The sequence below is a fragment of the Stigmatopora nigra genome, chromosome 17 (genome assembly GCF_051989575.1).
Source record: "Stigmatopora nigra isolate UIUO_SnigA chromosome 17, RoL_Snig_1.1, whole genome shotgun sequence".
NCBI lineage: Eukaryota > Metazoa > Chordata > Actinopteri > Syngnathiformes > Syngnathidae > Stigmatopora > Stigmatopora nigra.
Genome location: NC_135524.1, coordinates 7,237,662 through 7,264,436, shown reverse-complemented (window position 1 = coordinate 7,264,436; position 26,775 = coordinate 7,237,662). Strand labels below are relative to the sequence as shown.

At 37.0% G+C, this 26,775-nt stretch overlaps 1 protein-coding gene and 1 long non-coding RNA gene across 2 annotated transcripts; one reads left to right on the top strand and one right to left on the bottom strand.

Moving 5' to 3' along the window:
* tbx5a (T-box transcription factor 5a) lies at positions 1–16,443 on the top strand. The gene is made up of 9 exons (XM_077737164.1): positions 1–399; positions 717–878; positions 1,211–1,305; positions 2,029–2,148; positions 2,614–2,761; positions 9,885–10,037; positions 12,188–12,279; positions 13,263–13,495; positions 14,184–16,443. Exons 2-9 carry the CDS (start codon positions 732–734, stop codon positions 14,795–14,797), a joined length of 1,602 nt encoding a protein of 533 aa, XP_077593290.1. The 5' UTR covers positions 1–399; positions 717–731; the 3' UTR covers positions 14,798–16,443.
* On the bottom strand, positions 7,664–24,811 carry LOC144210472 (uncharacterized). Its single transcript, XR_013329389.1, has 3 exons — positions 24,733–24,811; positions 15,851–15,912; positions 7,664–7,987 (listed from the first exon to the last, which is right to left on the bottom strand). It is a non-coding gene; the product is annotated as an uncharacterized LOC144210472 (long non-coding RNA).
* Positions 24,812–26,775: the final 1,964 nt, after the last annotated feature.

Sequence of the window (26,775 nt, the reverse complement as noted above, 5' to 3'; positions counted from 1 at the left end):
GAGAGGAGAAAAGAAGGAGGTGGTCGACCTGTTCCCCCGGGATCGCAGCTCACCGCAGCCAATGTTCGACGCGCGCAGCCGTCGCGGCTCACAGAGGGTCGCCAGCCCTAAAATGCATCACCCGCACTTTCCCCGCTCGCAGGCACCAGCGGACAGCTCCCTCTAGCCCACGCCGAGCCGTGAAGCCCTCTCGCCGTGCAGACACTCTGCGAGCGAGCATCCGCTGCCTATTCGGAGCTCCGTGATCACGTGTGAATAAAACAATACATGGAGATACCGAGCATCGATTGGATTATTTGAACACTTTTTTTTCACCGCCTTTTTGGGGGAGGAAGAAATGGCTACGATCTGAAGTGTCGTCGTGATTTTTAGGGGGGATTCTTTTCTTGTTGATTTGGGGTAAGATTAACTAAATCTGCATTTTAAAGCTCTATAAATAATCCTATACATGATCGGTTTGAATAACACTGTACTTTATATGATCTCTGATTATAAATGTGGAAAAAAATAGTTCTGTAGTGTCAAACTGGTTTTGTCACGTGTGGACCGTTACATTAACAACACGTGGTTTGACTTCAGTTGTGGTCTGAATTTAAATACTCCATATTTTTTTCTTTTTTTGTTATAGTAGTATTAGTATTGTGCCAAAAATGTGAATCTGACATGAGGTGGTGTTCGGGTGTGTGTTTTTTGGGGGGAATGTGGGGTCCACACAGCCCTGAGAAGCAGTTATGGCGGAAACCGAGGAGACTTTCGGCCTGCAAGCCTCTCCCGGTTCTGGTTCCGATTCGAGGGAGGTCGCGAGCGAAGCCAAAGCCGAGAAGCCCAACGGAACGTCCGGCAAGTCGCCATCCTCGCAAACCACGTACATCCAACAGGTTAGTAGTCTAGAAGTTTCTATAGTTGATTTAGTACAGTTAGGAATCACAGTGGTACATTGTTGGTCTAATTAATGAGATATATGCATTAAATTACAAAAAAAGTACACTTAGCAGTTAAACAAGAACCCCTAAAAAAGTATCTATTTGAATTTCCTTGCAAAGTTAATAATACTCAATCATGTACTCTAATAATTCATTATTCAAATCATTTTTAAATAACATTATTCGTCTAGAACTACACTAAATTGTTTCAACTATTTATTGATATTTCTCGCCAAGAAAGGAAATTAAGACAAGTTTTTGCATTTTTTTTCTCGTTCTATTTTTAGGGCATGGAGGGTATAAAAGTGTACCTCCACGAGAGGGAACTGTGGGTGAAATTCCACGAAGTGGGAACCGAGATGATCATCACCAAAGCGGGCAGGTCAGATGACGCCACTCGGCGAAAATACACGCACTTACGGGCCACTTAATTAGGTACACCTGGTCATTGATCCATTTGGTGCGTGACGCTATTTGTTCTGATTCTATATTTGCAGGACTGCCTCACAAAAGGCGCCCAATTAGTTATAAATGAGCAGGACACCTATTTTTAATCGATAGTGATGTGTAAAGGGTGCTATCATAAATCTATATTGGCATGATCTCTTAATTGCTAGCGAGTAATTATATATATATGGGTAATATGGTATACTTTTTTAAACGATATGGTATCAAATTGTGTTTTAAAATCTACAACACTGCTTAAAAGTTATTTTTACATTCAGTGGCAGTGTGAATATGTGTGTGTGTGTGTGTGTGTGTGTGTGTGTATTAATATTTGTCATGTGACCAGTTCACCTTATAATCTTCGTTTCACTTGATATTAACTGCGATCATCTTATAAGCAGTGTTGAAAATGATTAAATTCATATAATTTTGGCTCAAATATTTCAACAGACACATATTTTACAGTTAAATAAAAATATATTTCTAAGTGAACAAAGCTTTTTGAACTATACAATTAATATATTTCCACATAGAAATACACAATGAATTGTATGTGATGTTCAAAAGGCATACCTTTGGTGGTCATTCACTTTAAAACATATTTTACTCCAATATTTTGAAACATATATTAAAATGCTCCCTACCCCTTCTTTTTAAGGCGAATGTTTCCCAGCTTTAAAGTGAAAGTCACCGGCCTGAACCCCAAAACAAAATATATCCTCTTGATGGATGTCGTGCCCGCAGATGATCATCGATACAAGTTTGCTGATAATAAATGGTATGTGTATATTAGCAAAAAAATAATAATTATAACTCCACCAATATGCTTTGACAAACGCATTAGGAAATTTATTCCATTTTCCTTACCTGGACAAATATAGTTTTAAAGCAAAAGTTCATCTTTTTTCATGATAATCCAGTTACACTATAGTAATTTAAAATAGATGTATTAGTTTTTTATTATAGACATTAACCTTTTTTTCTGGTCGTCAGTGGACGTCCCAAGCAAAAAAAAAAGTGAGAGACAGAGACTTGTGTACCTTTGACATAACATAGTTGAAATAATATTGTCAATCGAGTCCAAAAGTGACAGTAATTGTTTTTTTTTAAAGTTTTTTTTATAGTTCGCTTAAATCACTTGCGTGTAATTTCGACAATAGAAAGACTTACACACCGCTGTTGTTTGTAAATGACTTGGGAATACGTACAACATCACTAAAGGCTTGCGTGCGCGACCCTCCAGGTCGGTGACTGGGAAGGCGGAGCCTGCCATGCCCGGGAGGCTCTACGTTCATCCGGACTCTCCGGCCACGGGAGCTCACTGGATGCGGCAGTTGGTTTCCTTCCAAAAACTCAAGCTGACCAACAACCACTTGGACCCGTTCGGACACGTAGGTGCCTAGGCTTGTCTCCTAAATCTTTCTCTTTTTTCTTTTTTTTTTTTAACTTAAAAAGCCTCAGACTTCGTTTTGTGCTAATACATGCAGTTTAAAGATAGAATTCATTGTTGAGCAATGGAATTGTTGAAAAGGTAATTTTTATATTGTGCGAAAATAAGAAGGCGTGCATACCAAATATACAAAAGTGCCATAATTGTAATATAATGCGATAGCTAGAGAAACTTAATGGATAAATACTAATATAATACTTCAATATTTTCTTTGAGTGTTAATTGTAAATTAGGCTATATAAATATTCAAATATATCAAGTAGGATTTCAAATATCAAAAAATGTAACTTATTTCAAGTGATTAGAAATATTTGCTACACTTAGATTTTTTTTAGAGCATGATCAAAATTATCTTTCGACTATCTTAAATTTCTCACTGAATAGGCTTGTGTTAATGATAATTTTAACAAAAAAAAGTACAATTTTGATTCTCATTCAAAGGTTCAGTCAAATTAATCAGCAATTAAACAAGCATTCAAATGCTGCAATAACTGAAGTTTATGTTCATTAGAGAGAGAGAGAGAGAGAAAAAACAGTTTTTTTTCTTTTGTGCTTTAAGCTAAAATTTCCTTTTATTAAGGATAATTAAAAGCCATGTTAAGGCCATGACCACAATTATTATATAAGAGTATACGCTGCAGAGCCTTTAGAATACTTGAAACTTTAGACGTGTCGGTCAAAATCTGGTTCCATTATTATTGACTTCATTATATTCAAGAGTTATATTGTACTTTCAGTTTTAAATTTTAATTAATACAGTAATACAGCATGGTTTATGTATATATTGGTAAATGTATACATACTTTCCCTTCCTGGTACTTTTGTGCAATAATCATGATAAATTATAGATGTTTGTCGTCTTGCATATGGATAATTAATCTAACTGAATATTGCTTATAATGTGTTACATTGTTACATTTTACTCACTGGCTGCCATTGACGTTGATAGACGTTCAATCCAATTTGACTGGGAAGGCTGACATTGATCATTTGATAATTGTGGTACAAATGTTTGCAGTGGTATATATAGATTAGCAGTCTATCTTGAAATTATTTTGAAGTTATATCGCTTATATTGAACTAACTGGCTGCTGTTGACGGCGATAAACGTCCAATCAAATTTGACCAGGAGTCAGACCCCCACTCAAAGTGTATTGGACGTGTATCGCCGTCAATGACAAGGAAACCTGATCAAAATCTTGACCAATTGAAGTGGATTTGACTTCAATAACTGTCTGAATTATTGAAAGAAGAATTTCTTAACCTGACCAGTACACATCTTTTCTTTGGAGGTGGTATACTCCCCCCCAAAAATTGAAAATTATAGCAAACATAAGTGCGTTGCCTGCCACACATCTACGTCGCACCTACTTATTGTTGCCCAGCTGGCCAAATGAAACCAGAGCTGGGATGGAATGTGAATGCTGTTGTAAATTTTCAATTGGGGTGCTGCACAAATCCCCCAATCCTGACCCCCTTTTTGATTGGTTGCCGTGCATAAATGCATGCTTTCTGGTTAGGTTTAGGGTTTTTTTTTATTCGTTGCCTCTGGGAATGATAAAGGCCAAGCTGTATGGTGGCAGGCCAGGGAAGAAAAAAAAAAACAGTCCACAGGTTGCGTGCATGGATGGCTGCGGCCGGATGGAATAAATTGTAATGTATATAGGAGATGCTCGGTAGCAATTAGGATAAGCCTGAGGCGGAATGTTAGGGTGCCTCACAACAGGCGCGCGACAGAGAGCTCCGGGGGATTATTTGGAACGCTGTAAGGAAAGAGCCAAGATTAAAGTCTTAATCCAATGAGTCGCAGAAGTGCTTAAGTGCAAAGTGGTTGTCTATACATGGACAAGAAAGGGTTTTGGAGAAGAGATTCTGTTTCTGTATGCAATTTAAAAAAATATATATATGCAGTGTATTGGCTTCAGCATCCCCCGCGACCGTAATGAGGATAAACATGTTCAGAAAATGAGGCGAGATGAGATACACTGCATTTAATCACAGTGGGGATTTGCCTTCATTTTTATTTAAAGACACAATTTGGATTTTATTTTGACTCTTTGGAATTTAGCTATAATGAGAGTTGATTTTTATGTAAATGTATTATTATTATTACATTTCATAATAGAATTGCAACTATTTTTAATGATTATTTTAAAAGGATTATTATTAGTAATGATTTTTTTAAAAAAATGAATTGGATATCGGTTTAGATTATATGTTTTCTTAAATTTGCCGGTTGAGTTCCTTTACTTTTCCGAACCTTTTAAGCCTCATCAATATTTTATTAGAAATAAAGTGATTTGGCTTCCACATTTAATAAGATTAAATTGTCAAACATGCATATCATTTTTTTATAATAAAAAATTCAATGCATTAGCAAGTCGAGACATATTTCCAAAAGTACACCAAATGTGACCTAAATATACTGAACTGTAGTAGGGAAATAAATTATATGCTCTAGTGCCATTTATAGTATGGTTTAATAAAGAAGCATTTATTCATACCAAACCTGAAAAAAAGTTATTGCTCACTCCAATCCTCGTGCAATAAAAAAATAATAAAATCACTAACCACTTGAAATAGATTCTCTTTATGGTCGTAGTAGCAGTTGGTTTAAATATTTTTTGACTATATATTTGTATTTGGATTGAAATACTTAAGCATAATTCACACACAAAGTAAAAACTAAATCTTCACATATACCTGCTCAAATATTTGTTTTTAAACCTTACACCGTATAGTGTTAAAAAGAAAAAGGGGAGAAAAAAACAGACTTGTTGTTGTAGAGGTTCACTTGCCTGACTCCGGTGCGGTGGAGGAATGACTGTGAGTGTGGATGGTTGTTTGTCTCTCTGGCTGACTGGTGACCAGTCTAAGATGTAGTCTGCCTTTCACCTGAAGTCAGCTGGGTTAAGCTCCAGCAACCCCTGCAACCCTTTCAAGGATGCGTGGCATGAAGGAAACCTTGTTATTTGTAAGTTGTAAAAGCTTATTGGAGATCAGATATGACTTCACCTAATATGGATGCGAAAAAGTGACCACACACAAACATTTATATTAAAAGCCATGTTAAATGGGAGTCAGGAAGAAATGTAATATTGTTCTTCTTGTATTATTTAAATAAAGACCAGTTCTTTGAAATGCTTAACAATCATATTATTTTGAAATGATTTATCTACTTTTCATTAGAAAAGAAACCTGCACAATACATCTATTTCATTAGAAAAGAAACCTGCACAATACATCTATTCCATGAAGCTAACCCTAAACATAACCCTTAACATAACCCTAAAGACAACCCTAAACATAATCCTAAACATAACCCTAAACATAACCATAAACCTAATCCTAAACATAACCCTAAATATAAATGTAAACCTAACCCTAAACACAATGCTAAATATGACACGAAAACTAAACATAACCCTAAATCTAGTGTAGGGTTAGGTTTAGGGTTTGGTTTAGGGTTGGGTTTAGGCTTTAGGGTTTAGTTTAGGGGTAGGGTTGGGTTTAGGCTTTAAAGTTTAGGGTCATTTTTGGGGTATGTTTAGGGTTGAATTTAGGGCTATGTTTAGGGTCATTTTTAGGGTTTGGTTTAGGGTTAGGGATGGGTTTAGGCCTATGTTTAGGGTCATTTTTAGGGTTATGTTGAGGGTTAGGTTTAGGGCTAAATTTAGAATTTAGAGTTAGGATTAGAGTTAGGGTTAGAGTTAGGATTAGAGTTGGGGTTAGAGTTAGGCACAGGGGTGCCCAAGTTCGGTCCCCGAGAGTATTTTTTCCATGTCTGCCTCCAACAACACACCTGAATCAATTAATTGGGATCGGTATGAAGCTTCCTGATAGCTTGCTGATGAGTTGATCATTTGATTCAGGTGTAGTACTAGAGATATCAAAAATAGACTGGATAGGGACTCTCATGTCCCGGACTTGGCCACCCCTTCTCTACAACCTCTGAGCTTTATTCAGTCCCTGAAGAAAGCCTTTTGGGGGCATGCCAAAGGTCAGCGTGGCAGTGAAAGGCAGGTACAAAAACAACCCTACAGATAAGAGATAACCCAGAATACCATAGATGGAGGCGGAGGGGGGGACTAGATAGGGGTGGGGCTTGTTTTTCAACCTTATCATTTGCCAATAGCATTAAAGAAAGTGCAAATTTCCCTAAGTGCTTTAGATTTAATGGGATGCAACTCAACTAATACAGCTACAAAAGAAAGTTCAAGTTCAAGATGATCAGACGCTTCGCAGGCAGGCATGTGCGTAGGCACGCATTGAGCAAGGCCGTTAGGCAGATCCTCTGGTTGTCGTCACTTCTCACGTTTGAGCAATTGAAAGAGGCGACATGCTTGTGGGACTCACTTTGCAGTTTCATAAGGAAAGTTTACGAGCAGGTTTGGTAAAAGGTAGACTCATCGCAAGGTTCAAATTAGTTCCAAAACATCTTCACCAATTCACTTTGTATTAGAACATAAAACTCGCAATATTAAGAGAATTATGTCTTACTTAATGTAATATTACGAGTGAAAATCCATATAGATTACAAGATTAAAGTCCTTCGCGACCGTTTTTTTTTTAATCCAAGGGTCACATGACAAAAATAACCCACTAAAATGTGTTGATCAACGACTTACTTAAAAAAAAAAAAAAAACTTAAGAAATACAACAGAGCTGCCAAATGTCGAAAAATCGTATTTCATAGTGTATAATGGGATTTTTCAGATTTGGTGACCCCTGTATAAAAATACATCTTAATACTCACCAAGAAATTAAAAAACACAAACACCAAATCAACTATTATTGAGTGGAGATAGTTAATATGAGAATTTTGACCATGTGTAAAATACAAAACCTATTTAGAACATGACATTGGTGTTTCCAAATTAATACTTTTACTTTTGTGGAGCTTTAATTTGTGCAATATACCAATTTCCTTGTTAGAAAAAAAGGAAACTGGCCGAGGTTTTCTGAAACATTCACCTGTGTTTGCGAAGTTCTCCTGTTTTCCGTGAGGGCTGCTGAAAGGCCAGCTCTGCCTATTTCAGATGTGCTCCTCCTCTGCTCTGACATGTTTCACACTGCTACCCTCCCCCATGCCGAAGGACCGCTACTTCAAACTGGTTTTGCATTTGAAACTATGAAAACAGTCATGCCTTCTTGTTAAATCCATCACCTGCAAACAAGCAAAACAATTGCAGTACTTCATTACTTAAACGTAGAATGAAAAAAGTCTGCTAAAAATTACATAATTTGATACAGTGTTCTCGTTACCTCTGCGTCCTGCGTCTGATACGCACAGCTTTTCTTCCAGACGCACAATTTCAAGTAATGTGCTTTTTTCGGACGCAAAGAAATTTTTATCAAAAAAAAAAACCAAAACACATATATCCGATAGCAAACCAATTTATTCCACATAATCTTTGCGAAATAATTCTCGCGAGACTAGCAGACACTAGCAGACGAAGGAGAGAAAGCGATAGCAAGAGTTTCGTAATAGTGTAAGAAAGATAAAAAATGTTTCAGAAAAAGCAAAACAGTCTGGATAGTTATTTCGCAGTTAAAAATACAAATAGTAAGAAAAGAACTGCAGAAGATTCGATCGATGATCATGAAGCAAAACGGGGGAAGCAAGGAAAAATACGCACATTTCAAAAGACTTTTGGCTGCAAAGAGAGGAGGATCTACGAGCTGAAAGACTAGTACAATGATAAATAAACCCTAACCCTAAACCATATAATAAATAAATTAAATCTGAATGTTTATATATCGTTGTTTATGTTTTATTTGCATCCGTAGTATGTTGGGACTCGTGACAAGTTTCCTGGGACGCACAGTTTTCAGACAAGCGAATCCCTGGGACTCGCAGTGTGCCAATTGTAAAATTATCACTGTTGATATATCAGTTTTCTTTTAAATGAGGCCCGCTTTTTGCATTGAAAAAATCTCAAGGAAAATTACTAGCTGAAAATCTTTAAATTTATAACTCTCTCACTTATTCTCATCAAGGTTTTATCAAGAGGAAACTAATAAACATCAAAATATGTTTTCAATGTCTAATTTTTCACACCGACCTTACGGTCCCTACAGACCCCGAAAAACGTATACTTAAAATTATTAATACAATGATTTTAATCCAGTAATTTCACAAAAGAAATTCTCCCAATATTACAACAATCTCAGTATTATGCAAATAGTACTTTTGTATTCACAAAGACTTTAAATTCCCAAAAGTTGAAGCCAAACCATTTCTAGTTCATGTAACATGAAAACAAGCAACAAAACCACTATAATCTCATAACTTGGAATTCATCTCTCGTAATATTACAACTTTAATTTTGTAATATTACAATATATACCTTAATTCTTGTCATATCACAGCTAGTATCATTATATTGCAATATATTCCGTGTTTTCTTTTTAATTCTGAGTGGGCAAAATGAACCATTTTGAAACCTAACTGGAGGTTAATGAATTGGGAATCTGATTGTTTCCATTTTCTTAACAACTCAAAACTGGCCTAATTACCATTTTAAATTGTACACTTCAGATTTAAATTAAAATATGTATTCAAATGAGATTGGTCAGCGTATTTTAAACACAGTTTTTTTTTTAAAAAAAGCACCACCACAACTGGTGTTGAGGAACCAAATGAAGTACTATAACTTCCTCATATGAGCTTTTCAACTACAGAAATTTGGCTTTTCATCCTGAAGCTAAATTTTAATCAGACATTTTTTAGAGGAAATTGAAAAATTATGATTATAACCTTTTGCTTGTGGCTTAACCGCAGAGAAATGAATTTATGACTCAACTCACAACTTGTGGGCCTGATCCACAATGTTGCTCAACTCAGTATGCACTCCTTAAAATACTCACTCATATTAACTGACATGTGATGTTATTATTTTTGTGCATTTCGTTTTTCTACTTGTTATGTAAATATTAGGTGTGATGAAAAAGAATATGTTAATCGCCCACCCCAAATGCAAATGTGAAAAGTTGCTTTTTTTAAAACACCTACGCCCATGTCTCTTTATCTACATATTTCTTTTCCTGTTTGTTTTTTCAAGATCATCTTGAACTCAATGCACAAGTACCAGCCCAGGATTCACATCGTCAAGGCAGATGAGAATAACGGTTTCGGCTCCAAGAACACGGCCTTCTGCACGCACGTCTTCCCTGAGACTGCCTTTATAGCCGTCACTTCCTACCAGAATCATAAGGTTAGCCTTTAACACCTTTTGATATTTGCTTTTTAAATTGACTTTGTGTTTAAGATAGATTAACATGTAAAGTGCAACACACAGGAAGATGAATAAGAAAACAAGTATTGCGAATAACAGTAACTAAAAATAAATAGAAATGAAAGAAAACAAAGTGTATAATAAAATAGGCTAATGTTTTTAAGTAAACATACTTTAAGAGGTAATTTAACATAAAGTGCAACAAGCAGGTAAATCCCAATTAAAATGGGATTGATGTAAATCAAGGTATTTAATATTCATTCAGTTTTTTTGGGGTTCTTTTTTGTTTAAAATGAAATATTTTTTTAAGCAATGGAGGGGAATTTCCATCTGAAAAATAAACACACTGATATTCAAAGTGCTTTACATTCCATTAAAATCTTTCATTTTCTTTAACCCTTATCCTCACAAGGATCACGGTCCATTAAAATCTTCCAGACACAAATACAAAAAAATGAGATCAGTAAATGAATACATAATATAAATAAATGGAAAATGTATATATTATGTATACATATACATATATATTAAAATACATACTAGTTGTCTGAATATGCAAAGTTTTTTACTAAGAATCTGGCATGGACTTAGTTTGCGTGCAGCAGAGCAACATGTGCATGTTTACCCTGTAGCTGAAATATGTGCACCAAAGACGAAAAAGACCAAATATGTGTAAACCCCGTCTGTTTAGGATCATTTAAACACGTGTGCGTCGATTTATTTAGTTTGGGAGGGAAGGATTGGACATGCAAGGGAAGGGAGAGGGGGGTGCAAGGCCGGGCGGAGCTCGTAATGCCACGGCGGCCAATCGGTTGCCTCCTTATTTTTGGGGACAGGAAGCTGTTTTCTTAGAAGTTATTCATTATTTTCCAACATGCGATTGGTGGGGGTTGTGCTTTAAAAAAAAAAAAAGTATTATTGGGGTACTCCAGACTCCTCAAAAAAGTGCAGGCCTCTGAGCACAACTGTCTAATCATCAAACAGGCCAACATCTGCCATAGCACTAATAGTAATAACACAGTTAATAATGTGCCACAAGCTGCCATGTGTTTGCTTCACCTGCTAATTAAAGTGCTCAAAGCCTCCCTTTCTATTTGCACATGTGATTTCAACTCAAGGTTGTTTTAAAGTGGAAAACTTATATTGTAAAGCTATAGTGTACATGTATTGATAAATATGATATTCTACACAATTCTAAAGTTTTGGACTTAAGCAGAATTTTATTTGCCACAAATATGACGTTAAATTCATCCAACATGGCGTCTTTTTTAGAGATCTTGCAGTTAAAACACAATGATTTGTAAGGGTCTTCAATAACTTTAAACATATTTTGTGTACTGCATTATAATTTAGGCCCGTGTATTTCCATATGCCTGTGTAGGTTTTTAAAAATTTACAAATGAAAAGAAAATCTCCATTAGATGTTTCCAAAAGATGTGTGATCTATTAAATCATGTAAAATAATGGAAAGTCTTTTAGGGGCATTAGATATTAATATTTTAGTGTGATCATGTAGGACACTGTATCCACTTTGTGAAAAATTTAGTGTGTAAGTATACATCAATAAATTCATTAGATTAAAAAAAATCTGATCAACATTGTCAAATAAGTGCAAAACGGTGAATAAAACAAAAGTTGTACCCTTGAACAACTTTAAATTAAGTACCCGTTGCTGTGATCTCATCAATAAAGTCAAAAGAGACTTTGTATTGGATACTTCTTGGGACTACTTTGAATACAATCTGTTGATATTTAAAGTTGCAAATTGTGTTCAAATAAAAGCTTTCAATTTTGTAAGACTTGATTGCAAAGTATTTTTTTTGTTTGCTTGTGAGCATAATCAGGTGTTGGCAAGACTGTAATCATATTTTATTAGAGCTTTTGATTTGGAGCTTTGAGTGAGTCTGTCAACAGCCATCTGCATACAAACTTTGTTTGGTCAGGAAAAGTGGAAAACTTCCAAAGAAGCCTGCCAGAAACAACCATGTCTGACTTTAAAAGTCCATTTATTTTCAGAAATAATTTCTGCCAATTTTATCTGCCGATGCAGCATGAACAAAGGGGGTAACTGTGCAACTTAAAAGTGGGAATGCCATTGTATTAATGGGGTGTTTCTTTGTTTTGTTCAGATAACGCAGCTTAAAATTGAGAACAACCCGTTTGCCAAAGGCTTTCGGGGAAGTGATGACATGGAACTGCATCGGATGTCCAGAATGCAAAGGTACATAAGGGTCAGAGACAGAAAACAAACATATATGTACTAGACTAGAGTATCAGTTGCAGACCCAGACAAACTATGAATGAAAGTTATAGCCAGGAAAATGCGGTAGCAGTTTTTGCAGATACGAGTGGTTGTTAACTAAGTATTGTTACTTTTTTTAGATTCAACTTCTGAGAATAAATCCAAGATAATAACGCCCTATAACAACCACAACAACATAAACAAGAAAAACAATAACACATTACGGTGGAAGCTTTTGATTGTTTGACCGCAGAGTATTAAACTCAGTTATGTTGGTATACATCTTTCATTACTTAATGTTTTCAAACTAAGGCAATTAAGACTTTAACATGACAGTCAATGACTGTCACTAATGGAAAGCGCCAATGGTTTTGCAGCTCTTAATTCAAGTGCCGCCGTAAGTGTCGTCAAGTTGAACTCTGACGACGTTAACCGTCCACATGCACACACACGACTATGCACTCACAAAGTCCAAATAATGTTCTTTTTTTTAGAACATCCTTCAATCTACACATACTGTACGTATTATTGGGCCCACATGAGGGATAGAGTGAGTGCAAAACACATTTTCAAAGGATAAAATCTGGTTTGTAACTTTACCCCACACACATAAAATCCCCTTATTGAACTAGCCATCCTTTCCATAAAATATTTTCAGAGCCATAAGAATAAATATTCTCAGTTGGAGTTAAAAGTCATGATCTGGAGAAAAAAATTGCTGTGACATCAGAGGATGGATTTCGGTTATACTGTGATTTACTGGTTAATTTATCTTGCATGCAATCTGAAATCCAAATCATATTTCCCCTTCAAAACGAATAGAATTGCTGATTGGTTCCCACAAAAATATCTTTAATACAATCAAATTTCAGATAAACTAGAATTGGTCTTGCCATTCATGTATATACTCCCAGACAAACCGTCTCGCCATTTAATATCAACTTTGTCTTGTGTATACATAGCACCAAGGAATACCCAGTGGTACCTCGCAGCACAGTACGCCAACGAGTGAGTTCCAGCCAGAGTCCCTTCAGCGGGGAAGTCCAAGGCCTGGCCACCCCGAGCACCCTGAGCTCGCAGTACCCCCAGTGTGAGAATGGGGTAACCAGTACTTCACAAGATTTGCTGCCCCAGTCAGGTTCCTATCCCCTCCCCCATGAGCATGGCCAGGACTACCACTGCATTAAGAGGAAAGGTAGGCCTCTACAACGTACATAGAGTGTATTTCCTTATCAGGGATTGTCACTCTAGCTCTCAAAATTGCTTCCTTTATTGTATAATACGTGATGTTACTATTTCTGCTTACTAAATAAAATAAAAAAACATGTGAAAATGAATTTAAATATATATTCAGTAATATTTATATTGGTTGCCAACAAATTGCAGGGGGCAAGGGGACAAACTACCAATCACACACTGATACTTATGGATAATCAAGCTTGTATATATGTTTTTGAGATGTAAGAGGAAACTGGAGCACCCAGAAAAAACACCACCCAAACATAGGAAGACCATGCAAACTTCACACAGGGAGGCCGTAACCCTGCAAGGGTTGTATGATTCTACCTTAAAGTTGTCTTCCTGTGATAACTATCAGAATAATATCCTAGTCGTGGCACTAACTTCCATTTTTTTTACAGTTCTGGTGCAGTGTAGGACATAAATTTAGTTTCTATTGCCAATATCCTTCCACCTATAGACTAAATAGGAAGCAAAGTATAAAAAAATATCTTTTGCACCCAATTTCAATCCAAAACCTGTAAAGGATTCCAGTTCGGAATGACAAGGATAATTCAGGATAGAAACCTCTGAATATCTTTTGATTCATTATTGCTTAAATGCCTCATTATTTAACTGCATTTCTTCCTTTTCTGCACTTCCAGCAGCAGCGGAGGATGACTGCCACTCAGGGGAACACAGCTACAAGAAAGCCTACTTGGAGAGCTCTTCCAGCGAAGACGATCATTACTATCGGCCAATGGGCTACGCGCAGAGTCTGGGCCTTGCCACCGGGCCCTACCGCGGCGACTCAGGCCAACGCCAGGCCTGTATGTACGCCGGTGCCTCGCACGGTGCCGAGCCGGTCCCCACCCTGGAGGACATCAGCTGCAACACGTGGGCCGGCATGTCACCTTACGGGGGCTGTTCAGTCGCCACCATGCAGCCTATGGAGCGACTGCCCTACCAGCACTTCTCTGCTCATTTCACATCCGGTTCTCTAGTCTCCAGACTCGGCGGGGTGGGACCCCACCCGGTGGGGACCCACCCCTCACCTCAGCTTGCCGAGAGTCACCACGCGGCTATGTACCAGAGCTCCGTAACACACCAGACTCTGGGTCGTCAATGTAGCCCTGGCGCTGGGATCCAGTCGCCGACTTCCAGCCTGCAGGGGAACGAGTACTTGTACACGCACGGTATACCGCGCACGCTATCGCCTCATCAGTACCATGCCGTTCACAGTGTTGGTATCATGCCCGAGTGGAACGACAACAGCTAGGGGAGTTTTAAGGATGTTTAGATATGTTACTATTTATATTTTCTTTGGATGTGTGTTCAGTGACACAAGGGGGATGTTAGTAAGCAGAAGGAGGTGTCTAGTCTTGTCCTCTGTGCCCATAGACGGCCATTAAATGATGATGAGATACGGCTTGAATGATGAAAAAGACTAAACACACTAAAAACGAGGAGAAAAAAGACTTGGAGGTGCATTGTCCAAATGGCTCTTTGGAGGAATGACCTTAGTTTTTTTCACAGGACTCGGTCTTCCTATGCTGTATAGGCCCTGGTTGAAAAGTTATTGTAGCCATCAACTAAGTTTCAAAAGCAGGATTTTGTTATGGCTTTAAAATGATTGGATTGGGTTTTTGACCTAAAATATATTTGTTTAGTATTGCTTATATCCACCTTTTCATTTTCAATTGTCCCAAGGTGTCTTTACTCCATCTGATATTGGACTAGGCTACAAGGAGGATAGTTAACTATACATCCAATAACATTTCGTATGTCGAGAAGCAACAATTTGAATGAATATTCAGTCTGAAATTAAACTAACAAACAAAAATACACGTTTTTGTTGCTTTAGGGAAAGTATGGAGACCCCCTAGGGAAGAAATTGTCAAAATATTCTCAAATACCAAAATGTATTTTTAAATATATCACTAAAATATAACCTATTTTTTTTGTTATCAAATCCTTAATCTGACCCACCCATACATTTCAATACAAATGTTGTGTTTTCCTGCCCACTAAACATGCAAGCAGCAAATTGTATAGAGGCACATTTTCAGAAAATAAGTCTTTTAAATTTGATACAGACGGAGAATAATGGTCAAGCCAATAGCTCTACTCTTTCACTGTGGGCATGCCCAATGTTTTAACAATGTGGACAACAATTGAACACTATCTTTAGAACTCAGGCCTTCCATAGTCTTTCTATATTTGTTTTCAAACTTACAATAGACACAAAGATCTCAATTCTATTTACAGTGTGTTGAAGAAATGAACATCCTCAGGTATACAGCATTTTTCTTAGATATACTTATATACTTACAGTATTCGGAGAGAGAAAAACGGCCAGCACATTTTCGGGCATGAATATGGTCACCCAAATTTCTGCAGATAGACAAATCAAAAGCCTTATTTAAGCATTTGAAAAAAATATCTTTTGTAACTAACTGCACAAAAAAAATACTGATATTCATTATTTGCAGGTGCCTTGTTTTTTTCCTATAATTCAGTTCCTATATTGAGGGAATTACTGATTTCATGTCAAAATTACATCCAAAAAAATGTTTTTTTTTTTAATGTTATATCAAGTAAAACATCTTACCATAAATTACAATTATCTTTCAATTGGGACTTCTACAACAATAGAATTATAAGTTTTTCCTAACGTGGAAGCAGGACATGACAGGGAAATGTGTTATGTGCCAGATGTTTTACCACACATCTTTACACGTGGACAAAATATCTTTTTAATACTTGTAGTTGATAGAATGGTATTTGTCAATAGTATTTATTGTTCAGCTATGTAAATCACCGTACCCATGCATGTAGTTAAAAATAGATGGTTAAAAAAATTTAATAGCCTCTTTTCTCAAATTGATTTTGTATAGCATTTTCTAATCATACTCTAATAGAAAACAGGGGAATTACTATACAGAGGTTTAGTATGTATCTAAGTTCACACTAGGATATCTTTGTAAATATACCTGTACATAAAAGAAAATTTGCAATAAATTTAAACGAAAAACATGTTTTTTCTGTTCCTTAAGGATCATTGCAGTCTTTTTTTATCGCATACAGTTTCAGTTGAAGAGCACATTTTTGTTTAAAATTGCTGATATTGTTGTATTTTGTGTGTCATGTTAAAAAAAATCACAAATGCCAAAAGGATGTTTCCCCTTTTCACTTTTTTTTGTTGAAACTTGTCTGTATTTGATGGGGCTCTCCTATTTTCTCACCCTCTACTAAGGGGTTTTAGTTCCTTTTCATTGGATGAGCATTTGTTTACCAGTGGTTCCCTTTGCATATTGCACACACTCAGAGTCAATGGTGGTCTGTATCGAGTTACAGCTAGAAAAGCTTGTGCAGCTTGTCCACAGTAACTCATTTCTTGATTTAAACTGAAATTTGACGCAAAAATTCACCATCCATCTCCCCTCCCCCATACCTCGACCCTTGCCGCGTCTCCGCCTTACTTCTATTTGTCTTCTGCTGTCTACGGCCGTTGCTCGGCCTCTCCATCTCTTTTACTCCTTATGATCCTGTTCTCGATCCCTCCGCGCACCCCTTCGCTCTCTCCCGCACCCCGCCGCTCAAACGTAGTGACCTAGACTCCCAGCCTCCCTTTGAAGTGAGCGATGTGACCCGGGTGCTCCATATGCCCCGACACCACTAGTCTTATCCTCTTCGAGAGCCGCCAGCTCAGCCCGTAGAGAGAGAGCTGGTCATTAACCCTGAACAACCTCCACCTCCCCTCCACTGCTTAAACACATGATGCATTACAACTCCAACCCCACCGCAATCCTCCCGACCCCACCCTGGATTCACCCAAACATGCATGTGTGGGCGAGAATGGGTGATGCAACAAGCTCTTTAAACATTTAAAGAACGGGTCAGCTTTTCAAAGGGAGGAGCTGGCACCTTTGGCCACGACTTCAGTTATCATGGTCAACGCTTGAAAGTCTGCTGATGTGTCAGAAGGAAACAAATGATTGTATAATGAATGAGAAGCCAAGAAGATGGATGCAAACTCTGGTCCAGGTATACTGCTAGTTTATTTGGATAACAAGTGTCTATCTTTACCTGCCGTCAAAGGGATAGATAGGACTGAGAAAATAAACCACACACGGACATGATGAAATGTACTTGGGGCTATTCAAAATATGTGGAAAATCTTAAGAGGCTACAAGAACGTCCTAATGACATTTTTTTTTGATAGACTAGAGACATTTGGAAGAAAAAATTTAATCATTTCAGAGAAATGATGAGTCATGGCCCAAGTAGGCCTCCAAAGAGAAAAACTACACAAATCAAAGAGTGTGTGCCCCCATATGACAAAGTAGAAGAGTGCAAGAACAAGAGCATTCCTCGGCCTAGAAAAACGAGGGAGGGGGATTACGTTATTAGGATATACTGAAACACGGATCACCGCAGATGGATGAGCTCCCGGCACAAAGAGCTTTTTTTCAAAGAATCGAATCCATCTCCTCCAAAACATCTGCTTCCATTGTTAAACTATTGCGTCTTTGCTTAGCTCATCACAAAGTATTTAAAAAGTCCATATTGGAGGCTTCTGATTCATCTAAAAAAGACTCTCTTTCATGATAAAATACAAAGACTTGTAATAAGGACCTTTTAAAAGTCAAAGCTCAATCAACAGAGTCTTTTGGCTGCATGGAAGAAGGCAAATACTAATATTGCTGTTGCTGGAAGCAAACACATTTCTGGGCTATTTCCAGGCCGCATTTGATTCCAGGGTTGTGGTCTACTGGCTAAAGGGGTCAGTCTGGAATGGAACCTTCATCAGATAACACTTTTTCTGGTTCGTGTAAAGACGTCTGCCATATTGCGCCTAAACAGCGAAAGCTGTTCTTTGCCTCACCAGCTGGAAGATGCGAGCTCCGAGGACGGGAGCGCTGAAATGGAGGCAAAGACCTTTATGTCTCCCACGTTCTGTCTTTCAGCACCACTCCTGGCTAGAATCCTGTGGGATTGGGGGTGTAAGGGAGGAGGAGGAGGAGGAGGAGAAGCAGAGAGCTGCCTCCGGAAGAATGAGAAAAGGACGATACATTGATGATAGGGTGGGAACCAAAATCCTACACAGAAATCATTTTTTTTTAAAAATCCAAACTGAAAAGTTAGCAAATATCTTACCCTTAATTTCATGTTAAGGTTCAAAGCATAAAAGTCATGACAATGTTGGAATAAATACAAAAAAAATACAACGCCACCCTGATCTCTGTAAGTCACTTTCACACACCTGCATGAGAACAATGACCTCCAATGTTGATGTACCATAAGAGCGTGTAAATATCAGAAACAGTAGACTATCTCAACAATCTCCACAATTTGGAGACACAAAGTCCGAGGAAAATCTTTGCATGCCAGTATACACAAAATCCAACTGATGCTGGAGTGTGAATTGAATGAATAATTTTATTTTAATACAGCATTAAATTGTCAAGCTTGGTGTCATTGGCGAACGATTGTAGCCCATGCCTCAGAGTAGTGTGAATGTCACCAAATATGTTGCCAATGCTCACGAGCTTCCTGCCCGACACATCTAATTCGCCAACAGCCAATCAGAGCAAAGAGAATACAAATTAGATGTAGTGCGCTGCATTAATGGGAAAACGCACATCTACAGAAGCGCTTCAAAAGGATGAACTACAGTAGCTTGAAAAATCACACTGTGCAAACATGGTGAAATGGTAAATAATTGTATAAAAATAAATAACATGAAACTGCAGTGCCACTTTAATCCCAGTTTAGTCTGAACTATAATTAGGTCTCCCACTGTTTTGAAAGATGTTTGGATGAATGGAAAATATATGTTACCATTGTAGCTTAACATTTCACACATGCTACAAACTTTATCAGAATTGGTGACAAGTAGGCATAGTTTTGTCTAAAGTGTCTACTGCAACGTTCTTTCAAAACTTTTTGTGGATTGATGACTGACTGAGATGGTCACTTCACGTGAGGTATAGAAAATCATCCCACCTTTAAAATATAAGAATAGCAAATGCTCGAAAACTACAGTGAAATCTGTTGGGAGCAATATCAACTCTTAGATAGTTGCGTTGATTTATATTGAAAAAAATATTGTTGTTTGTTCTAGAAACAGACCTTCATGACAGCCAAAGCCAGTTGCTTTAGGTGAAATATTGTTCAATAGCCATTCTATCCAATCTATGCAAAAATGTGAATTAATCAGTAGCACACTGACATTTGGTTGCTGTGAATCCGAGCACCCATTTATCAGGATTAGAATTTCCGGGGAAAAATGTTTCATTGCCATGACAGTCTCTTATTGAAGACTGAAGAGAAATAATTGTGTTGACTGCAGAAAAAAGGCCTTCATATCACATTTGATTAACGGTTATCACTTTCGGGGCAGTGTTAGTACACTGAAGCATTAATATTACAACATCTGAGTTGACATAAACCCATGAACTAAATCATTAGAGATGAAAAAAATGCCTTGATCAGGTTCTGTCCATTTCTGGCCAAGTCTTTGTGAATTACAGATACAAACAGTAGGCAATTTGCCAGGAGAAAACAAGTTTTCCTTCCAAACACCTGGGGTAGATCTTTGTTCCATATGGAAGAGATTTAGACAAAATGTCAGTCCTGCGAGATCTAATAGATGGGACTGGTTTCTCTCAGTTTAAACATCTCTACCTGCTTTGTCCATGGGAACATCTCGACAGTGCTTTGACATGCTCCAAGGATAAGCAGCACATTTTACGTACAGTAGGTGGACAACAACTATTGACAACTGAAAGATTCAAGGGAGAGACATCACGTCTTAAATTACCTGTGAAAGAGGGTTGTTCAAAGAGGCTAAGCATGCAGATCAAATGTTTGTTTGACAATTAAAATAATGTTTAAAAAGACCTAAATTACACCTATGTGGGAAAAGCAATTTGGGATACACATATTTGATTGATTTTGGCATTTATTTACGTTTTTCTCCACTATTGCATATAACAAAATTAAATGATGTGCTATTTCAATTTATTTAATAGGATTCTTTCCACTGGAATACACTTGACAAAGGTATTGTCTCTCCCTTTATAGCAGTGCTTCTTCAACAGAAAATAATTGAGAAGCACTACTTTATAATCAAGTCCAACCCTATAATGAGGATTTTCCAGTACAGTTTGAATAGCGCTCATGCCTTTGAAATTCAAATGTTTTGTTTGCACTGGATAGTTTTTGTCAATGGCGGTTTCCTAAAATACGAATCATGACACTAAACTACATACACACCAGCGTAATGTAATATGCAAATTCGACAGTACATTGATAAAGTAGCTAAATAACATAACATAACAATACTCATTCTTCTTACTACAACTGCAATATGAATTTCTTAAACTAATGTAGTGAGGACAATTTTTCAATACCAAACGCAACACTATCTCAAAATCTAAATTACCAAGGTTTATCAGATACTTCAAGTCGAAGTTCACCTCGACTGAACCTCTGTTGGTTAATCTACCGATGGGAAACGAAACATAAACCACCAGCATGGCCGCAGCTCACTGGGTGGTTCAACTCGACAGGGGTGCACTGTCACTGCTGCCCAATCAATAGTTTGCCTGCAGAGGAGTTGGGCCCCAGGGTAACAGTGCAACATGCCCAAGTCATCTCACTGTGCCTTTGGAGACAATTTACCAATGCAGCTCGTCAATATATCTAGAAGCAGCGGTAGGGGGCCATCATATTTGGAAACAACAACTTCTCTTTTCATGCGTGCTACTTACAATAGGGAAACATTTGAAAATCAGTTCAGACTGGGATTTCCTTGTTTTCCTAATAAGCCTATACATAGATATAGTGAAACTATGCTGATTGCCTCATGTTGTGTGATTGTAGCAGAAGCACAGGTACAAATACTTTTAATTTAACTCCTATTCTGAAATTACAGCATGAAAAGAAAAAGACAACAAACATCCACAGCTTCTTTGTTTTCAAATGTGCCTGTTTGACCATTTAACTACAACAATTCCAATATATAACACACCAAAATGCCATTTGAACTAGTTTTTAAAATACAAATTTTAAAACACCCACATTCCCAGTTATGTGTGCACAATTTATCTCAAATTTTCCAGTTTTATTTCCATCTAAATTATTTCTCTTTTTTTCAATTGGGAAGTAAAAGATATAATTCACATTTGTTTGATCCAATTTAACGAATGTATTTCTTTTTAATCTTTATTTATCTTTAATATCGAGTCACAACGATATTCGCTCACAGGACAAGGAAACAGAGGAATTCAATCAATACAAACGATTCTCAAGAGGCTCTCTGAGCTGTTTGTGGTCAGGTATCGATCTGCCTAAACGAGAGGTGTCTGCATGATGTTCTGATGGTCTGAATTCAACCCAGCGCAATCCCCACCCCCGTGCCCCACGCCCTCTCATCAGCACCACACCGCCTTTGCCCTTTGTGCAATGCCTCCACAGAGGTCCACGTGTGACTTGATGCCATCGATAAAAATAAAAACATCAGCAGAAATGGGCATGAGTTGAGAAGTGAAGATCCTTGGCTCTGCGAGAGACAAGCACTCAATAACTCACCGGTGTGTACTCGGATCTAGGGCCATTCATGTTTCTAAAGCAGCAGTGGACTAACTTTTGCATTATTTTAAACTTCAGATGTTAGATTCGGTTAAATAAAAATGAATTCAATCCTGCATGTGATGGAGTCTAATACTGTATTTTCTGGACTATAAGGCACACTTTTTTCAGTTTGCTAGGGGCCTGCGACTTATACTTGGCGTGACTAATATGCTATTTAATTTCTCTCTTACTACCGACATCCTTTTTTAGGCTTTAGCTATCTAAAAAACTGTTCTATCCCCATTAAATGAAATTTACTGGATATGTTTTGTAAAAAAAAGAAAAAATTAAAGCGGGATAAAAAAAAAAGTTAAGAGTTCAAAACTATAGATGGGAACTTTTCATGTGACAAGAATAAAACAAAATGTTGTGAAATGCTCCACTGTTTGTGTCTGTAAATCAGCTGTTCTATATCTTATCGCTGACAGGTTGTTTGGTTTTTGTAACGACTTTTTATCTAGTCCTGTGAAAAAGGTCACACTTTTATGTGTGTGTGTGTGTGCGTCTGTGTGTGCGTATGGCTGACTTTGTTAGGAAAGGTTGAAGTGATATAGTAATGTTGGTGGTCTTTGTCTCACCCTTGAAAGAGAAACTGGAAATCTTGGTCTCATTTTATAAGGTTGAAGTGCCAAAAATATGAATTTAGCCGCCACTGAAGCACCATCAGACCAAGGCTTCTTTACAAGTCGAGAACTTTTGTTTTGGTGAGTTAAGAATTTGTAGCCTGTTGATGATTAAAATTTTAAATCTAGTTTTCATGCATACATTCAGTATTCATTCATCTTCCATACGTCCATCCTCAAAAAGGTTACATTTTTCAGGAGTTGCTGGAGCCTAACCCAACTGCCTTCAGTCCAAAGGCAGACTACACACTAAACTGGTTGCCAGTTAGTCATAAGGCACACAGAAAGACAGACAACCACTGACACTTCCACCGAGTGGGAATCGAACCAAGACTGCCAGCACCAAAGCCAAGCGGACGAAGCATATATATGTCCTAGAAATTTGGCAAGTGGATATAAAACATTGAAATATGACAGATGACGGTAACAAAATGGAAGACACCCCATGGCTATGTATCTTAGCAGAGTAACCTATCAAGATGGATTGCTCTGAGAGGACACAGCCATGACTGAGCTGTCTGATAGTACAACAGACAGACACCAGCCTTGATAATCGGGTCTGGGGACACAAGATGGGACACTGACAATTCCTGGATGTTATGGGACATCTCGAACAGTGTAAGCACTGATAATTAAGTGACATTAAAGAATTTTCTGTTTTCTGTCACAAATCAGCAAAGTCCTGATTATCAGATGTATCAAAAGGATTATCTTGAGAGATCTTGATGAGTAGTTTAGGATAGAAAACGTTTTGACTCTTAAATAAAACTGTTGTATTTCATTGAAGGGGTGGGAAATTTGTTTTAATAAATTATTTGTAAAATTTCAATTATGTTATATATATATATATATATATGAAAAATTAAGTTTTTTCTCTTGATTAGCTCCTGTTACTGTAATTATACCAAATATTGCAAAGGACAGGAAGAAATATGCTTGGTTTGTAAACATGGTTAACAAAGCATTTGATCTATTGTCAACCTAATGTTGATATAAACATATTAGAAAATTTTAAAGTTAATATTTCAAGAATTTTGAAGTCGAAAAGCTAAAATGAAAGGTTAAAACGTTGTTTAGACATTCTTTTTTTTCTGGACTTCCAAACTAGACGGTAGGTAACCCACTTCTGCTGTGTTTAGGCTCTCACAGAGAGAACAACACATCCCAGCTTGGGTCCTGAATGCAGCCAAGATGGATGAGTGTGTGACAGGTCCCTTTACTGACTCAGTGTGAGGCTTACGTTGGGCCATGCATTCATTGGGTGTGCACGTGTATGTGTGTGCTCACTTACTGGCTGTATAAACTCACAGAGAGAGAGAGAGGGTCCTAAGCCTGAGGAAGATAAGACCTCTTGGAAAATGTAAACACTCTGAATTGGCGAGTCGGGCAGCTGCAGTTGCAACACACACACGTTTAGAGAAATGCAGTCCCAAGGTCAAGGTTAAGCACTGACGCTCTTTCAACTCTTTCACTCTCCCTCTTGACCTTTTCCATAGTTTTGGGGTACCCAAGCACGGCCAATAGAAACCACTCATACAGTATTTAACACCACGGTCACGTGATTTATATAAGAGCTGTTGTACTTTGATTATAGCTTTTGACTGCAATTGCCAGAGTGAGTGAATGCGGGAATTAATGTAAAATATAAAGGATTTTAAAGAAGCTGTAGAGGGAAGGTGGGTTGGGCAGTAGTTAATGCAGGACATAAAACTAGAGATGAACAGAGGTCAGCGCTGGGTGTGTGAAATTGTTTTATGAGAAGGCAATTTGTCATTTTGTTGCAGTTTAGGTTAGTTTTAGATTGTATGTATATTATTCTGTGTTATTAATGTATATACTTTGCGTGTAAATGCTCAAAGTATTTAAGCATGCAACGTATTTAAGTATGCAAACAGAGGTATGGCACTAGTATGGCACTGGTGTGGGATTGAACTGTGAGTTGTACACTAACCTTTTGCCCACCAATTTTGAAAACTCTGCAATGCCAGAGATTGCCACTGGAATCTGGCTTCAAAAGAGGCCTGCCTGGTGACGCCCTGAAAAGTAGAGAGCAATTTTTTTTACTGTCGATGTGGTAAACATCAGACTGCATTCACCACCAATCAAGGGACCTCCACTCCTTCTCTTCAAAGCTTTTAACCTTTGAAGCTCAACTTTAAATCCTAGAAATTACTATATTCCATCACATATTTCCAATAGGAATAAAAACACTGAACATTTTGCCACATTTTAAAAATCCAACAATACTTTGGTGTAATTTGTGTATTATCTAATTTTAATGCAACTTTTTAAATGTATAGAGCATTATATTGTCTTCCAGTTCCATTGTATTTAAATTAGTGTAGAACACAGTGTGGAATGAATATTTTAAAAAGTAAATATTTAAGTATTTAGTATTAAGTTTTAGGAACTACTGCAAGGTACATACAACTGTCACTAAGCTGACACCTTGGCATCTTATGCATGTGTGCCATTACCCGGGTGATGTTTGTGTACACATGGAAAACAACTTAACAAGTACTTAACAAAGTACCTATGGCTTAAGTAAGAGTGCGGTGAAAAATGAAGCAAGTTGGCAGCAGCGGGGGGGCTAATCTTTGCTGGAGTCCATCTTTATTATCTCGCTCAATTGACAGAAGTGGATCCCGAGGTAAAAATACCGCAGCCTGTTTCTCATCAAGGCAATGCTCTTATCTGACATTACAGATACATTTTAGAGCCGCGGGTGCATATAGAGTCGTAGCCGCCTAACCCTACACTGAGGAACAATTATCCTTCGATCGAAAAACAATTTAAAGAATACAAAGTAGGTCAGTACTGTTGTTTTTTTAAAGTGGAAACCTTGGGAGGTGCAATAGATGCTATAGGAACAAGAGGGAAATGTTTTCTGTCTTCAAGAACGACAAGGTGAGAAATTGCGGCTTACAGGCTGCAGAACTTCCACTCTAGTGAGCTATTGATTTCGTCCCCGTATTTCTTGATGTCGCAGACACTCTGCGGCCTTTGGTGGCGCTCTACTGCTCCCCTTTGGGGCGCCGCTTGAAAGGATGTAACCAAAATTTGCCATGGATCGTTGAGGGGTAAACACGTCCAGAGATGGCTGTTCGTGTTTTCTAACTGAGACAATGGTCCGAGGCCGCGTCCCTGGGCTGCTCCACATTACAAACACTGACTCCGAATCAGTCAAGTGCAAAGAGAAAGATACGGGAGCTGAAAGACCGTCAGGAAGACAATGAAAAGTATGCGAGTGCAGTACAAGTGCACATTACATCCACAAAGTCATTTAAGTGTGGTTAGAATACTCATTGATGATATAGAGAAGTAAATATTTAAAAAGGATGAAATGAATATCACTTGTGCACAGTTAGAAGAATGACTTGCCTGCAAAACTGGTACCTTAATATTTACAATTAATTTATTTCACCATGAATTAAAAGTATCTCAGAGCATTTTTGCCATTCATGTATATGTATGTATGTATGTATGTATATATATATATATATATATATATATATATATATATATATATATATATATATATATATATATATATATATATATATATATATATATATATATATATATATATATATATATATATATATATATATATATATATATATATATATATATATATATATATATATATATATATATATATATATATATATATATATATGTATATGTATATATATATATATATATATATATATATATATATATATATATATATATATATATATATATATATATATATATATATATATATATATATATATATATATATATATATATATATATATATATATATATATATATATATATATATATATATATATATATATATATATATATATATATATATATATATATGATGTATAAAATACTAAAGCAAAATATCAGTCAAGGTAGTCTATTTTTTAGCATTTTTTAACAAGAAACCTTAGGTATGCGTTCTCGTTAAAATCTATTTTTATTTCTATCGCTGAAATGC

What these genes read in the sequence shown, in the direction of transcription:
- tbx5a (XM_077737164.1), top strand. Translation starts at nt 732, where the DNA reads ATGGCGGAAACCGAGGAGACTTTCGGCCTGCAAGCCTCTCCCGGTTCT. An exon ending in CTTCCTACCAGAATCATAAG is followed by an intron (nt 10,038 to 12,187) that starts GTTAGCCTTTAA and finishes TGTTTTGTTCAG; the next exon opens with ATAACGCAGCTTAAAATTGA. An exon ending in CCACTGCATTAAGAGGAAAG is followed by an intron (nt 13,496 to 14,183) that starts GTAGGCCTCTAC and finishes CTGCACTTCCAG; the next exon opens with CAGCAGCGGAGGATGACTGC.